The sequence below is a fragment of the Megalops cyprinoides genome, chromosome 8 (genome assembly GCF_013368585.1).
Source record: "Megalops cyprinoides isolate fMegCyp1 chromosome 8, fMegCyp1.pri, whole genome shotgun sequence".
NCBI lineage: Eukaryota > Metazoa > Chordata > Actinopteri > Elopiformes > Megalopidae > Megalops > Megalops cyprinoides.
The window spans coordinates 636,264-653,763 of NC_050590.1; the positions used below are offsets into that span (position 1 = coordinate 636,264).

The 17,500-nt window shown below is 48.6% G+C and overlaps 1 protein-coding gene across 1 annotated transcript in view; it reads left to right on the plus strand.

Annotated features, from left to right (window-relative positions):
• The window catches only part of LOC118782215 (Fanconi anemia group A protein-like), a 49,492-nt gene that overhangs the window by 8,866 nt on the left and 23,126 nt on the right, over positions 1-17,500 (plus strand). Inside the window, exons 9-19 of the mRNA XM_036535516.1 lie at positions 6,943-6,997; positions 7,314-7,426; positions 8,030-8,106; positions 8,206-8,347; positions 8,465-8,598; positions 10,739-10,849; positions 10,935-11,030; positions 12,952-13,011; positions 13,089-13,177; positions 13,587-13,647; positions 14,357-14,406. Coding sequence (XP_036391409.1) covers positions 6,943-6,997; positions 7,314-7,426; positions 8,030-8,106; positions 8,206-8,347; positions 8,465-8,598; positions 10,739-10,849; positions 10,935-11,030; positions 12,952-13,011; positions 13,089-13,177; positions 13,587-13,647; positions 14,357-14,406 — 988 coding nt within the window. The remainder of the gene's footprint in view (positions 1-6,942; positions 6,998-7,313; positions 7,427-8,029; positions 8,107-8,205; positions 8,348-8,464; positions 8,599-10,738; positions 10,850-10,934; positions 11,031-12,951; positions 13,012-13,088; positions 13,178-13,586; positions 13,648-14,356; positions 14,407-17,500) is intronic.

Here is a 17,500-nt window from a genome sequence, read left to right on the forward strand (position 1 = left end):
TGATCTCTCTCTGGTGTGTCTCTCTCTGATCTCTCTGGTGTGTCTCTCTCTGGTGTCTCTCTCTGATCTCTCTCTGGTGTGTCTCTCTCTGATCTCTCTCTGGTGTGTCTCTCTCTGATCTCTCTCTGGTGTGTCTCTCTCTGATCTCTCTCTGGTGTCTCTCTCTGATCTCTCTCTGGTGTGTCTCTCTCTGATCTCTCTGGTGTGTCTCTCTGATCTCTCTGGTGTCTCTCTGATCTCTCTCTGGTGTGTCTCTCTGATCTCTCTGGTGTCTCTCTGATCTCTCTCTGGTGTGTCTCTCTGATCTCTCTGGTGTCTCTCTCTGATCTCTCTGGTGTCTCTCTGATCTCTCTCTGGTGTGTCTCTCTGATCTCTCTGGTGTGTCTCTCTCTGATCTCTCTCTGGTGTCTCTCTCTGATCTCTCTGGTGTGTCTCTCTCTGATCTCTCTGGTGTCTCTCTCTGATCTCTCTCTGGTGTGTCTCTCTGATCTCTCTGGTGTGTCTCTCTCTGATCTCTCTCTGGTGTGTCTCTCTGATCTCTCTGGTGTGTCTCTCTGATCTCTCTCTGATCTCTCTCTGGTGTGTCTCTCTCTGATCTCTCTCTGGTGTGTCTCTCTCTGATCTCTCTGGTGTGTCTCTCTCTGGTCTCTCTGGTGTGTCTCTGTCTGATCTCTCTGGTGTGTCTCTCTGATCTCTCTCTGGTGTGTCTCTCTGATCTCTCTCTGGTGTGTCTCTCTCTGATCTCTCTCTGGTGTGTCTCTCTCTGATCTCTCTCTGGTGTGTCTCTCTCTGGTCTCTCTGGTGTGTCTCTCTGATCTCTCTCTGGTGTGTCTCTCTGGTCTCTCTGGTGTGTCTCTCTCTGATCTCTCTCTGGTTTGTCTCTGATCTCTCTCTGGTGTGTCTCTCTCTGGTCTCTCTGGTGTGTCTCTCTGATCTCTCTCTGGTGTGTCTCTCTCTGATCTCTCTGGTGTCTCTCTCTGATCTCTCTGGTGTGTCTCTCTGATCTCTCTCTGGTGTGTCTCTCTCTGATCTCTCTGGTGTGTCTCTCTGATCTCTCTCTGGTGTGTCTCTCTCTGATCTCTCTGGTGTGTCTCTCTCTGATCTCTCTCTGGTGTGTCTCTCTCTGATCTCTCTCTGGTGTGTCTCTCTGATCTCTCTGGTGTGTCTCTCTGGTCTCTCTGGTGTGTCTCTCTGGTCTCTCTCTGGTGTCTCTCTCTGGTCTCTCTGGTGTGTCTCTCTGGTCTCTCTGGTGTGTCTCTCTCTGATCTCTCTGGTGTCTCTCTCTGATCTCTCTGGTGTGTCTCTCTGATCTCTCTGGTGTGTCTCTCTCTGATCTCTCTCTGGTGTGTCTCTCTCTGATCTCTCTCTGGTGTGTCTCTCTCTGATCTCTCTGGTGTGTCTCTCTCTGATCTCTCTCTGGTGTGTCTCTCTCTGATCTCTCTCTGGTGTGTCTCTCTCTGATCTCTCTGGTGTGTCTCTCTCTGATCTCTCTGGTGTGTCTCTCTCTGATCTCTCTCTGGTGTGTCTCTCTCTGATCTCTCTCTGGTGTGTCTCTCTCTGATCTCTCTGGTGTCTCTCTCTGATCTCTCTGGTGTCTCTCTCTGATCTCTCTGGTGTCTCTCTCTGATCTCTCTGGTGTGTCTCTCTCTGATCTCTCTGGTGTGTCTCTCTCTGATCTCTCTCTGGTGTGTCTCTTTGATCTCTCTGGTGTCTCTCACTGATCTCTCTCTGGTGTGTCTCTCTGATCTCTCTCTGGTGTGTCTCTCTCTGATCTCTCTCTGGTGTGTCTCTCTCTGATCTCTCTCTGGTGTGTCTCTCTGATCTCTCTCTGGTGTGTCTCTCTGATCTCTCTGGTGTGTCTCTCTGATCTCTCTGGTGTGTCTCTCTCTGATCTCTCTCTGGTGTGTCTCTCTGATCTCTCTGGTGTGTCTCTCTCTGGTCTCTCTGGTGTCTCTCTCTGATCTCTCTCTGGTGTGTCTCTCTCTGATCTCTCTGGTGTGTCTCTCTCTGGTGTCTCTCTCTGATCTCTCTCTGGTGTGTCTCTCTCTGATCTCTCTCTGGTGTGTCTCTGATCTCTCTCTGGTGTGTCTCTCTCTGATCTCTCTGGTGTGTCTCTCTCTGGTGTCTCTCTCTGATCTCTCTCTGGTGTGTCTCTCTCTGATCTCTCTGGTGTGTCTCTCTCTGGTGTCTCTCTCTGATCTCTCTCTGGTGTGTCTCTCTCTGATCTCTCTCTGGTGTGTCTCTCTCTGATCTCTCTCTGGTGTGTCTCTCTGATCTCTCTGGTGTGTCTCTCTGATCTCTCTGGTGTGTCTCTCTCTGATCTCTCTCTGGTGTGTCTCTCTGATCTCTCTGGTGTGTCTCTCTCTGGTCTCTCTGGTGTCTCTCTCTGATCTCTCTCTGGTGTGTCTCTCTCTGATCTCTCTGGTGTGTCTCTCTCTGGTGTCTCTCTCTGATCTCTCTCTGGTGTGTCTCTCTCTGATCTCTCTCTGGTGTGTCTCTCTCTGATCTCTCTCTGGTGTGTCTCTCTCTGATCTCTCTGGTGTGTCTCTCTCTGGTGTCTCTCTCTGATCTCTCTCTGGTGTGTCTCTCTCTGATCTCTCTGGTGTGTCTCTCTCTGGTGTCTCTCTCTGATCTCTCTCTGGTGTGTCTCTCTCTGATCTCTCTCTGGTGTGTCTCTCTCTGATCTCTCTCTGGTGTGTCTCTCTCTGATCTCTCTCTGGTGTCTCTCTCTGATCTCTCTCTGGTGTGTCTCTCTCTGATCTCTCTGGTGTGTCTCTCTGATCTCTCTGGTGTCTCTCTGATCTCTCTCTGGTGTGTCTCTCTGATCTCTCTGGTGTCTCTCTGATCTCTCTCTGGTGTGTCTCTCTGATCTCTCTGGTGTCTCTCTCTGATCTCTCTGGTGTCTCTCTGATCTCTCTCTGGTGTGTCTCTCTGATCTCTCTGGTGTGTCTCTCTCTGATCTCTCTCTGGTGTCTCTCTCTGATCTCTCTGGTGTGTCTCTCTCTGATCTCTCTGGTGTCTCTCTCTGATCTCTCTCTGGTGTGTCTCTCTGATCTCTCTGGTGTGTCTCTCTGATCTCTCTGGTGTGTCTCTCTGATCTCTCTCTGGTGTGTCTCTCTGATCTCTCTCTGATCTCTCTCTGGTGTGTCTCTCTCTGATCTCTCTCTGGTGTGTCTCTCTCTGATCTCTCTGGTGTGTCTCTCTCTGGTCTCTCTGGTGTGTCTCTGTCTGATCTCTCTGGTGTGTCTCTCTGATCTCTCTCTGGTGTGTCTCTCTGATCTCTCTCTGGTGTGTCTCTCTCTGATCTCTCTCTGGTGTGTCTCTCTCTGATCTCTCTCTGGTGTGTCTCTCTCTGGTCTCTCTGGTGTGTCTCTCTGATCTCTCTCTGGTGTGTCTCTCTGGTCTCTCTGGTGTGTCTCTCTCTGATCTCTCTCTGGTTTGTCTCTGATCTCTCTCTGGTGTGTCTCTCTCTGGTCTCTCTGGTGTGTCTCTCTGATCTCTCTCTGGTGTGTCTCTCTCTGATCTCTCTGGTGTCTCTCTCTGATCTCTCTCTGGTGTGTCTCTCTCTGATCTCTCTGGTGTGTCTCTCTCTGATCTCTCTCTGGTGTGTCTCTCTCTGATCTCTCTCTGGTGTGTCTCTCTGATCTCTCTGGTGTGTCTCTCTGGTCTCTCTGGTGTGTCTCTGATCTCTCTCTGGTGTCTCTCTCTGATCTCTCTGGTGTGTCTCTCTGGTGTGTCTCTCTGATCTCTCTGGTGTGTCTCTCTGATCTCTCTCTGGTGTGTCTCTCTGATCTCTCTGGTGTGTCTCTGATCTCTCTGTTGTGTCTCTCTCTCTGATCTCTCTCTGGTGTGTCTCTCTGATCTCTCTGGTGTGTCTCTCTGATCTCTCTCTGGTGTGTCTCTCTCTGATCTCTCTGGTGTGTCTCTCTGATCTCTCTCTGGTGTGTCTCTCTCTGATCTCTCTGGTGTGTCTCTCTCTGATCTCTCTCTGGTGTGTCTCTCTCTGATCTCTCTCTGGTGTGTCTCTCTGATCTCTCTGGTGTGTCTCTCTGGTCTCTCTGGTGTGTCTCTCTGGTCTCTCTCTGGTGTCTCTCTCTGGTCTCTCTGGTGTGTCTCTCTGGTCTCTCTGGTGTGTCTCTCTCTGATCTCTCTGGTGTCTCTCTCTGATCTCTCTGGTGTGTCTCTCTGATCTCTCTGGTGTGTCTCTCTCTGATCTCTCTCTGGTGTCTCTCTCTGATCTCTCTCTGGTGTGTCTCTCTCTGATCTCTCTGGTGTGTCTCTCTCTGATCTCTCTCTGGTGTCTCTCTCTGATCTCTCTCTGGTGTGTCTCTCTCTGATCTCTCTGGTGTGTCTCTCTCTGATCTCTCTGGTGTGTCTCTCTCTGATCTCTCTCTGGTGTGTCTCTCTCTGATCTCTCTCTGGTGTGTCTCTCTCTGATCTCTCTGGTGTCTCTCTCTGATCTCTCTGGTGTCTCTCTCTGATCTCTCTGGTGTCTCTCTCTGATCTCTCTGGTGTGTCTCTCTCTGATCTCTCTGGTGTGTCTCTCTCTGATCTCTCTCTGGTGTGTCTCTTTGATCTCTCTGGTGTCTCTCACTGATCTCTCTCTGGTGTGTCTCTCTGATCTCTCTCTGGTGTGTCTCTCTCTGATCTCTCTCTGGTGTGTCTCTCTCTGATCTCTCTCTGGTGTGTCTCTCTGATCTCTCTGGTGTGTCTCTCTGATCTCTCTGGTGTGTCTCTCTCTGATCTCTCTCTGGTGTGTCTCTCTGATCTCTCTGGTGTGTCTCTCTCTGATCTCTCTCTGGTGTCTCTCTCTGATCTCTCTGGTGTGTCTCTCTCTGGTCTCTCTGGTGTGTCTCTCTCTGATCTCTCTGGTGGGTCTCTCTGATCTCTCTGGTGTGTCTCTCTGATCTCTCTCTGGTGTGTCTCTCTGGTCTCTCTGGTGTGTCTCTCTCTGATCTCTCTCTGGTTTGTCTCTGATCTCTCTCAGGTGTGTCTCTCTCTGATCTCTCTGGTGTGTCTCTCTCTGATCTCTCTGGTGTGTCTCTCTCTGATCTCTCTGGTGTGTCTCTCTGATCTCTCTGGTGTGTCTCTCTCTGATCTCTCTGGTGTCTCTCTCTGATCTCTCTGGTGTGTCTCTCTGATCTCTCTCTGGTGTCTCTCTCTGATCTCTCTGGTGTGTCTCTCTGATCTCTCTCTGGTGTGTCTCTCTGATCTCTCTGGTGTGTCTCTCTCTGATCTCTCTCTGGTGTGTCTCTCTGATCTCTCTCTGGTGTGTCTCTCTGATCTCTCTCTGGTTTGTCTCTCTCTGATCTCTCTCTGGTGTGTCTCTCTGATCTCTCTGGTGTCTCTCTCTGATCTCTCTGGTGTGTCTCTCTGATCTCTCTCTGGTGTGTCTCTCTGATCTCTCTGGTGTGTCTCTCTCTGATCTCTCTCTGGTGTGTCTCTCTGATCTCTCTCTGGTGTGTCTCTCTGATCTCTCTGGTGTGTCTCTCTGATCTCTCTCTGGTGTGTCTCTCTCTGATCTCTCTGTGGTGTGTCTCTCTCTGATCTCTCTCTGGTGTCTCTCTCTGATCTCTCTCTGGTGTGTCTCTCTGATCTCTCTCTGGTGTGTCTCTCTGATCTCTCTGGTGTGTCTCTCTGATCTCTCTCTGGTGTGTCTCTCTCTGATCTCTCTCTGGTGTGTCTCTCTGATCTCTCTCTGGTGTCTCTCTGATCTCTCTCTGGTGTCTCTCTCTGATCTCTCTGGTGTCTCTCTCTGATCTCTCTGGTGTCTCTCTCTGATCTCTCTCTGGTGTGTCTCTCTGATCTCTCTCTGGTGTCTCTCTCTGATCTCTCTGGTGTGTCTCTCTCTGATCTCTCTGGTGTGTCTCTGTCTGATCTCTCTGGTGTGTCTCTCTCTGGTCTCTCTGGTGTTTCTCTCTCTGATCTCTCTCTGGTCTCTCTCTCTGATCTCTCTGGTGTGTCTCTCTCTGGTCTCTCTGGTGTGTCTCTCTGATCTCTCTCTGGTGTCTCTCTCTGATCTCTCTGGTGTCTCTCTCTGATCTCTCTGGTGTGTCTCTCTCTGATCTCTCTCTGGTGTGTCTCTCTGATCTCTCTCTGGTGTGTCTCTCTCTGATCTCTCTCTGGTGTGTCTCTCTGATCTCTCTCTGGTGTGTCTCTCTGATCTCTCTCTGGTGTGTCTCTCTGATCTCTCTCTGGTGTGTCTCTCTGATCTCTCTCTGGTGTGTCTCTCTCTGATCTCTCTCTGGTGTGTCTCTCTCTGGTCTCTCTGGTGTGTCTCTCTGATCTCTCTGGTGTGTCTCTCTCTGATCTCTCTGGTGTGTCTCTCTGATCTCTCTGGTGTGTCTCTCTGATCTCTCTGGTGTCTCTCTCTGATCTCTCTCTGGTCTCTCTCTCTGATCTCTCTCTGGTGTGTCTCTCTCTGATCTCTCTCTGGTGTGTCTCTCTCTGGTGTGTCTCTCTGATCTCTCTCTTGTGTGTCTCTCTCTGATCTTTCTCTGGTGTGTCTCTCTTTGATCTCTCTCTGGTGTGTCTCTCTGATCTCTCTCTGGTGTGTCTCTCTCTGATCTCTCTGGTGTGTCTCTCTCTGATCTCTCTGGTGTGTCTCTCTCTGATCTCTCTGGTGTGTCTCTCTGATCTCTCTCTGGTGTGTCTCTCTGATCTCTCTCTGGTGTGTCTCTCTGATCTCTCTGGTGTGTCTCTCTGATCTCTCTCTGGTGTGTCTCTCTGATCTCTCTCTGGTGTCTCTCTCTGATCTCTCTGGTGTGTCTCTCTGATCTCTCTGGTGTGTCTCTCTGATCTCTCTCTGGTGTCTCTCTCTGATCTCTCTGGTGTGTCTCTCTGATCTCTCTGGTGTGTCTCTCTGATCTCTCTGGTGTGTCTCTCTGATCTCTCTGGTGTCTCTCTCTGATCTCTCTCTCCGGTCTCTCCGTCCGTCTCCAGGGGTCCTGGACAGCGCCGGCGGGGGACGGGATCTCCACTCCGCCGCAGAGTCATGGTAAAGCAGCAACACGCCGCACCCACAACTCTAGAGTAGCTAGAGTGGGGACGGCAGCGTAGCGTAGCGGTACGGAGCAGGGCCCGTAACCAGAATGTTGCTGTTTCGACTCCCCCCCCTCCCACAAGGCATTGCTACGGTACACTTGGGGGTGACGTTCTTAACCCAGAACGGCCTCAGTAAATATCCAGCTGTATAAACGGATAAAACTGTAACCTGTGTAAGCGGCTCTGGGTAAGAGCTAATGCTAAATGACTGTTATTCTCAGGTTGTAAGGTGTGTGTGTGTGTGTGTGTCTCTCTCTTTCCCCCCACAGGGTGCGGGTGTTCGACGCTAGCTCCTGGAGCGCGTCGGTGTCCGCTAACACGCTGCGCCGGTTCCTGACGCACTCCCTCACGCACACGCTCACCTACAAGCCCCGCCTGACAGGTGAGGCGGCCGGTCGTACGGAAGGTTGCCGGTTTCAACCCCCCTCTGGGACGCACTCGGTCAACGACCAGCCGTGTAACCTGTGTAAACGGCTCTGGATAAGAGCTAATGCTAAATGCTAATAATATAATGTAATGTAATGAGCAGGGGCTAAACACTAATAATGTAATGAGTAGGGGCTAAACGCTAATAATGTAATGTAATGTAATGAGCAGGGGCTAAAGGCTAATAATGTAATGTAATGTAATGAGCAGGGGCTAAACGCTAATAATGTAATGTAAAGAGCAGGGGCTAAATGCTAATAATGTAATGTAATGTAATGAGTAGGGGCTAAACGCTAATAATATAATGTAATGAGCAGGGGCTAAACGCTAATAATATAATGTAATGAGCAGGGGCTAAAGGCTAATAATGTAATGTAGTGTAATGAGTAGGGGCTAAAGGCTAATAATGTAATGTAATGTAACGAGTAGGGGCTCGTAACCAGAAGGTCGCCGGTTCGACCTCAGCCGTATAAACAGATAAAACCGTAACCTGTGTAAGCGGCTCTGGATAAGCGCTAGCGCTAAACGACAGTACCGTAACATAGCTCTCTCTCCTTAGTATCCGACGCTATCGCTATGCAGAGCCAGTGGAGTTTCGCCGAAACCCCGCCCCTCCTGACGTCCCTGTACCGCAAGGTGAGCGTTTGAAGCCGTTTCACGAATGGAAGGAGAGGTTGTCCGCGATTGGCCGGCTCTCTCTCTCTCAGACTCCTCCCCCCCTTTTCTCCGGTGCAGCTAGGGGCGTGGCTGAAGGGGGAGGGGCTTCTGGGTCAGGTGACGGAGGTTCTCCAGACGCGGGAGGTGAACTGGCGGCTGGTGTTGGGGTTGGTGTCGGCGGCCGTCGTGCACCGGGCGGACACTAGGACGCATCTAACCGGTACGGACGCGCGCGCGCACACACACACACACACACACACACACACACACACACACACACACACACACACACACACACACACGCGCCATCCTCACCCCCCCTCTCTCTCTCCTCTAGATCTCCTCTCTCGGCTCCTCCGCTCCTCCTTCGAGGAGTACGACCTCGAAAACCTCATCACCGCCTTCCTGCTGGCCCGGCAGGGGGCGCTCGAGGGTCCCGCCGTGTTCCCCTCCTACGCCGAGTGGTTCAAGGTTCGAGTCCCTTTCTGTTCTACACCTGGGGGAGACTATTCTACATCTGAAGGAGACTTTTCTACACCTGAGGGAGACATTTCTACACCTGAAGGAGACATTTCTACACCTGAAGGAGACTTTTCTACACCTGAGGGAGACATTTCTACACCTGAGAGAGACTATTCTGCACCTGAGAGAGACTATTCTACACCTGAGAGAGACTATTCTACAACTGAGAGAGACTATTTTACACCTGAGAGAGACTATTCAACACATGAGAGAGACTATCCCAGTTTCTTCCAGGTGTAGGAAAGTCTCTCTCAGGTGTAGAATAGTCTCTCTCAGGTGTAAAATAGTCTCTCTCAGTTGTAGAATAGTCTCTCTCAGGTGTAGAATAGTCTCTCTCAGGTGTAGAACAGTCTCTCTCAGGTGTAGAACAGTCTCTCTCAGGTGTAGAATAGTCTCTCTCAGGTATAGAAAAGTCTCTCTCAGGTGTAAAATAGTCTCTCTCAGGTGTAGAATAGTCTCTCTCAGGTATAGAAAAGTCTCTCAGGTATAGAAAAGTCTCTCTCAGGTGTCGAATAGTCTCTCTCAGGTATAGAAAAGTCTCTCTCAGGTGTAAAATAGTCTCTCTCAGGTGTAGAATAGTCTCTCTCAGGTATAGAAAAGTCTCTCAGGTATAGAAAAGTCTCTCTCAGGTGTCGAATAGTCTCTCTCAGGTATAGAAAAGTCTCTCTCAGGTGTAGAATAGTCTCTCTCAGGTGTAGAATAGTCTCCCTCAGGTGCAGAACAGTCTCTCTCAGGTGTAGAATAGTCTCTCTCAGGTGTAGAATAGTCTCCCTCAGGTGCAGAACAGTCTCTCTCAGGTGTAAAATAGTCTCTCTCAGGTGTAGAATAGTCTCCCTCAGGTGCAGAATAGTCTCTCTCAGGTGTAGAATAGTCTCTCTCAGGTGTAGGAAAGTCTCCCTCAGGTGTAGAATAGTCTCTCTCAGGTGTAGAACAGTCTCTCTCAGGTGTAGAATAGTCTCCTCAGGTGTAGAATAGTCTCTCTCAGGTGTAGAATAGTCTCTCTCAGGTGTAGAATAGTCTCTCTCAGGTGTAGAATAGTCTCTCTCAGGTGTAGAATAGTCTCTCTCCGGTGTAGAACAGTCTCTCTCAGGTGTAGAACAGTCTCACTCAGGTGTAGAATAGTCTCCCTCAGGTGTAGAATAGTCTCCCTCAGGTGTAGAATAGTCTCTCTCAGGTGTAGAATAGTCTCTTTGAGGTATAGAATAGTCTCTCTCAGGTGTAGAATAGTCTCTCTCAGGTGTAGAAAAGTCTCTCCCAGGTGTAGAATAGTCTCTCTCAGGTGTAGAAAAGTCTCTCTCAGGTGTAGAATAGTCTCTCTCAGGTGTAGAAAAGTCTCTCTCAGGTGTAGAATAGTCTCTCTCAGGTGTAGAAAAGTCTCTCTCAATTGTAGAATAGTCTCTCTCAGGTGTAGAATAGTCTCTCTCAGGTGTAGAAAAGTCTCTCTCAATTGTAGAATAGTCTCTCTCAGGTATAGAATAGTCTCTCTCAGGTGTAGAATAGTCTCTCTCAGGTGTAGAAAAGTCTCTCTCAGGTGTAGAATAGTCTCTCTCAGGTATAGAAAAGTCTCTCTCAGGTGTAAAATAGTCTCTCTCAGGTGTAGAATAGTCTCTCTCAGGTGTAGAAAAGTCTCTCTCAGGTGTAGAATAGTCTCTCAGGTGTAGGAAAGTCTCTCTCAGGTGTAGAATAGTCTCCTCAGGTGCAGAATAGTCTCTCTCAGGTGTAGAATAGTCTCTCTCAGGTGTAGAATAGTCTCTCTCAGGTGTAGAATAGTCTCTCTCAGGTGTAGAACAGTCTCTCTCAGGTGTAGAATAGTCTCTCTCAGGTGTAGGAAAGTCTCTCTCAGGTGTAGAATAGTCTCTCTCAGGTGTAGGAAAGTCTCTCTCAGGTGTAGAATAGTCTCTCTCAGGTGTAGAATAGTCTCTCTCAGGTGTAGAACAGTCTCTCTCAGGTATAGAAAAGTCTCTCCCAGGTGTAGAATAGTCTCTCTCAGGTGCAGAATAGTCTCTCTCAGGTGTAAAATAGTCTCTCTCAGGTGTAGAACAGTCTCTCCTGTCAGGTAACGCCCCCTTCCTCTTTCCCGCCCAATCAGACGTCCTTCGGCGGCGCCGGCGGTTACCACGGCAGCGCCAAGAAGCCCCTCCTCTTCCTCCTGAAGTTCCTCTCCGACCTGGTGCCCCACGACCCGCCGCAGTACCTCAAGGTGACCTCACTTCCTGTTCCGCTTTCGACGCCGGGCTCCGATTGGCCGTCGGCTTATTGTTGTTGTTAATCTACCTGTCCGTCAGGTGCACTTGCTCCACCCACCCTTCGTTGCCGGGAAACACCGCCCCCTGCTGTTGGAGTATGTGGCGCTGGCCAAGACCCGGTTGGCCGACCTGCAGGTAGGGGGGGGGGGGGGGCGTGGCCTAGAGAGGCGTGGCACGAAATCAAGGGGGCGTGGGGTGGGTGTGGTACAAAGCGAATGGGCGTGGCATAGAGTCAGAGGGGCGTGGTATTGAGTTAGGGGCCATGGTACGTAACAAGCTGGGCGTGGTGTAGAGCCAGGGGGGCGTGGCATATTGTCAAATGGGTGTGGTCTAGAAGGGTGTGACGCAGATCCAGGGGGCGTGGCTTAGAGGGGTGTTGTACAAAGCCAGGAGGCGTGGCAGAGAGTCAAATTGGCATGGTATAAAACTAGAGGGGTGTGGCTTTGTGTCAGGGGGTGTGGCTTATAGTAAAAGGAGTGTGGTATAGAGCCAGGTGGGTGTGGTTATAGACTCAAAGGGGTGTGGCTTATAGTAAAGGGAGTGTGGTGTAGAGCCAGGTGGGTGTGGTTTTGGAGTCAAAGGGGTGTGGTATAGAGCCAGATGGGTGTGGTATAGAGTCAGAGGGGTGTGGTATGTAGTCAAAGGGGTGTGGCTTATAGTCAAGGGAGTTTAGTATAGAGCCAGGTGGGTGTGGTTATAGACTCAAAGGGGTGTGGTTATAGACTCAAAGGGGTGTGGTTATAGACTCAAAGGGGTGTGGTATAGAGCCAGGTGGGTGTGGTATAGAGCCAGGTGGGTGTGGTTGTAGAGTCAAAGGGGTGTGGTTATAGAGTCAGATGGGTGTGGTATAGAGTCAGAGGGCTGTGGTATAGAGTAAGAGGGGTGTGGTTATAGACTCAAAGGGGTGTGGCTTATAGTAAAGGGAGTTTGGTATAGAGCCAAATGGGTGTGGTATAGAGCCAGGTGGGTGTGGTTATAGACTCAAAGGGGTGTGGCTTATAGTAAAGGGAGTTTGGTATAGAGCCAAATGGGTGTGGTATAGAGTCAGAGGGGTGTGGTTATAGACTCAAAGGGGTGTGGCTTATAGTAAAGGGAGTTTGGTATAGAGCCAAATGGGTGTGGTATAGAGTCAGAGGGGTGTGGTTATAGACTCAAAGGGGTGTGGCTTATAGTAAAGGGGGTGTGGTATAGAGCCAGGTGGGTGTGGTTGTAGAGTCAAAGGGGTGTGGTTGTAGAGTCAAAGGGGTGTGGCTTATAGTAAAGGGAGTTCGGCATAGAGCCAGGTGGGTGTGGTTGTAGAGTCAAAGGGGTGTGGCATAGAATCAGACGGGTGTGGTATAAAGCCAGGTGGGTGTGGTTATAGAGTCAAAGGCGTGTTGTAAAGAGCCAGATGGGTGTGGTTATATACTCAAAGGGGTGTGGCTTATGGTAATGGGGTGTGGGCATGGCATAGAACCAGATAGGTGTAGCTGTAGAGTCAAAGGGGTGTGTCTTATAGTAAAAGGGGTGTGGTCTGTAGTAATGGAGGCATGGACTAGAGCCAAATGGGTGTGGTTATAGAATCAAAGGGGTGTGGCTTATGGTAAAGGGGGTGTTGTATAGAGCCAGGTGGGTGTGGTTATAGAGTCAAATGGGGGGGTGGCTTATAGTAAAGGGGTGTGGTCTGTAGTAATGGAGGCATGGCCTAGAGCCAGATGGGTGTGGTATAGAATCAAGGGGGTGTGGCTTATAGCAAAGGGGGTGTGGTCTATAGTAATGGGGGCATGGCCTAGAGTCAGATGGGTGTGGTTTAGAGTCAAATGGGTGTGGCTTATAGCAAAGGGGGTGTGGTCTATAGTAATGGGGGCATGGCCTAGAGTCAGATGGGTGTGGTTTAGAGTCAAAGGGGTGTGGCTTATAGTAAAGGGTGTGGTCTATAGTAATGGAGGCATGGCCTAGAGTCAGATGGGTGTGGTTATAGAGTCAAAAGGGTGTGGCTTATAGTAATGGGGGTGTGGCATAGACCACACAGACCTACCGGTTACGACCCCCCCCCCCCCCCTCTCCCTGTCTCCAGGTGCCGGTGGAGGACATGGGCCTCTACGAGAACACGTCACCTACCGGCGCGCCCGTACAGGTGAGTATACCGCCGCCGTTACAAATCCCACAGTCCGTCTGCCGGGGCCGCTGATCCGGGTGGGCGTGTGTTCGCAGCCCGAGTGCCAGGCCCACCTGGACGCGGAGAAGGCCGTCTCGCTCTTCGAGAGCACGGGGAAGGTCTCCGCCGCCGTCATGGAGGCCAGGTAATGCAATGAGCAGGGGCTAACCGCTAATAATGTAATGTAATATAATGAGCAGGGGCTAAATGCTAATAATGTAATGTAATGTAATGAGCAGGGGCTAAACGCTAATAATGTAATGTAATGTAATGAGCAGGGGCTAAACGCTAATAATATAATGTAATGTAATGAGTAGGGGCTAACCGCTAATAATGTCATGTAATGTAATGAGCAGGGGCTAAACGCTAATAATGTAATGTAAAGTAATGAGTAGGGGCTAACCGCTAATAATGTAATGTAAAGTAATGAGTAGGGGCTAAACGCTAATAATGTAATGTAATGAGCAGGGGCTAAACACTAATAATGTAATGTAAAGTAATGAGTAGGGGCTAACCGCTAATAATGTAATGTAAAGTAATGAGTCTTCCCGCAGCATCTTCCGGAAGACCTACTTTCTGTCCCGGTTCCTGCCGGCCCTGCTGACCCCGCGGGTGGTAAGTGGTGTGATTGGGTGAGAGAATAAAGGGGCGTGGCTCGATCGGGCTGAGAGGGTGAGGGGATGCCGTGCGATTGGGTGAGAGGATCCGATTGGCCGAGAGGGTACGATGCGGTCGGCTGAGGAAAGTCTTATTGGGCTGAGAGGGTGAGAGACGCAATGTGATTGGCTGAGAGGCTGCGATCGGGGGAGAGGATCGGATTGGCTGAGAGGGTACGATGTGATTGGCTGAGAGGCTGTGATTGGCTGAGAGGGTGTAATGTGATTGGCCGAGAGGCTGTGATTGGGTGAGAGGGTGCAATATGACCATCTGAGAGGCGGTAATGTGATTGGCTGAGAGGCTGTGATTGGCTGAGAGGGTGAGAGGGTGTAATGTGATTGGCCGAGAGGCTGTGATTGGATGAGAGGATGTGATGCGATTGGCCGAGAGGCTGTGATTGGCTGAGAGGGTGAGAGGGTGTAATGTGATTGGCCGAGAGGCTGTGATTGGATGAGAGGATGTGATGCGATTGGCCGAGAGGCTGTGATTGGGTGAGAGCATGCAATATGACCATCTAAGAGGCGGTAATGTGATTGGCTGAGAGGCTGTGATTGGCTGAGAGGGTGCAATATGACCATCTGAGAGGCGGTAATGTGATTGGCTGAGAGGCTGTAACGTGATTGGCTGAGAGGCTGTCACGTGACAGATTCTCCCTCCTCTTCTCCAGCTTCCTGACCAACCGGACGCCCGCATGGCCTTCATCGAGTCTCTGAGGAAGTGAGTCTCCACCACGACCGCACTTGTAACCAAACACGACCGCACTCAACCATACGCAACCATATACAACCGCACAACATTATATACAACCTTACATGACCATATACATAACCACACACAGCCATACACGACCGTATACATAACCAAACACGACCGCACACAACCACACACAACCATATACAACCGCACAACATTATATACAACCTTACATGACCGTATACATAACCACACACAGCCATACACGACCGTATACATAACCAAACACGACCGCACACAACCACACACAACCATATACAACCGCACAACATTTTTATAAAAAAAAGAAAGAATATACAACCTTACATGACCATATACATAACCACACACAGCCATACACGACCGTATACATAACCAAACACGACCGCACACAACCACACACAACCATATACAACCGCACAACATTATATACAACCTTACATGACCGTATACATAACCAAGCACAACCATACATGACCATATACATAACCAAACACGACCGCACACAACCATATATAACCGTACACAACCATATACAACCCTACATGACCATATACAACCCTGTACATAACCAAACACGACCATATACGACCCTGTACATAACCAAACACGACCGTATACTACTCTACATGACCATATACAACCCTGTGCATAACCAAACACGACCATATACAACCCTGTACATAACCAAACACGACCATATACAACTCTACATGACCATATACAACCCTGTACATAACCAAACACGACCGTATACAACCCTGTACATAACCAAACACGACCATATACAACCCTGTACATAACCAAACACGACCATATACAACCCTGTACATAACCAAACACGACCGTATACTACTCTACATGACCATATACGACCCTGTACATAACCAAACACGACCATATACAACCCTGTACATAACCAAACACGACCGTATACTACTCTACATGACCATATACGACCCTGTACATAACCAAACACGACCATATACTACTCTACATGACCATATACGACCCTGTACATAACCAAACACGACCATATACGACCCTGTACATAACCAAACACGACCATATACTACTCTACATGACCATATACGACCCTGTACATAACCAAACACGACCATATACTACTCTACATGACCATATACAACCCTGTACATAACCAAACACGACCATATACAACCCTGTACATAACCAAACACGACCATATACAACCCTGTACATAACCAAACACGACCATATACTACTCTACATGACCATATACGACCCTGTACATAACCAAACACGACCATATACAACCCTGTACATAACCAAACACGACCATATACTACTCTACATGACCATATACGACCCTCTACATAACCAAACACGACCATATACTACTCTACATGACCATATACGACCCTGTACATAACCAAACACGACCATATACTACTCTACATGACCATATACAACCCTGTACATAACCAAACACGACCGTATACTACTCTACATGACCATATACAACCCTGTACATAACCAAACACGACCATATACTACTCTACATGACCATATACAACCCTGTACATAACCAAACACGACCATATACGACCCTGTACATAACCAAACACGACCATATACTACTCTACATGACCATATACAACCCTGTACATAACCAAACACGACCATATACTACTCTACATGACCATATTCAACCCTGTACATAACCAAACATGACCATATACAACCCTGTACATAACCAAACACGACCGTATACTACTCTACATGACCATATACGACCCTGTACATAACCAAACACGACCATATACAACCCTGTACATAACCAAACACGACCATATACGACTCTACATGACCATATACAACCCTGTACATAACCAAACATGACCATATACAACCCTGTACATAACCAAACACGACCGTATACAACCCTGTACATAACCAAACACGACCATATACTAATCTACATGACCATATACAACCCTGTACATAACCAAACACGACCATATACAACCCTGTACATAACCAAACACGACCATATACGACCCTGTACATAACCAAACACGACCATATACAACCCTGTACATAACCAAACACGACCATATACTAATCTACATGACCATATTCGACCCTGTACATAACCAAACACGACCATATACAACCCTGTACATAACCAAACACGACCATATACTAATCTACATGACCATATACGACCCTGTACATAACCAAACACGACCATATACAACCCTGTACATAACCAAACACGACCATATACGACCCTGTACATAACCAAACACGACCATATACAACCCTGTACATAACCAAACACGACCATATACGACCCTGTACATAACCAAACACGACCATATACTACTCTACATGACCATATACGACCCTGTACATAACCAAACACGACCATATACAACCCTGTACATAACCAAACACGACCATATACAACCCTGTACATAACCAAACACGACCATATACAACCCTGTACATAACCAAACACGACCATATACGACCCTGTACATAACCAAACACGACCATATATAACACTACATGACCATATACGACCCTGTACATAACCAAACACGACCATATACAACCCTGTACATAACCAAACACGACCATATACGACCCTGTACATAACCAAACACGACCATATACGACCCTGTACATAACCAAACACGACCATATACAACCCTGTACATAACCAAACACGACCATATACGACCCTGTACATAACCAAACATGACCATATACAACCCTGTACATAACCAAACACGACCGTATACTACTCTACATGACCATATACGACCCTGTACATAACCAAACACGACCATATACTACTCTACATGACCATATACAACCCTGTACATAACCAAACACGACCGTATACTACTCTACATGACCATATACAACCCTGTACATAACCAAACACGACCATATACTACTCTACATGACCATATACAACCCTGTACATAACCAAACACGACCATATACAACCCTGTACATAACCAAACACGACCATATACTACTCTACATGACCATATACAACCCTGTACATAACCAAACACGACCGTAT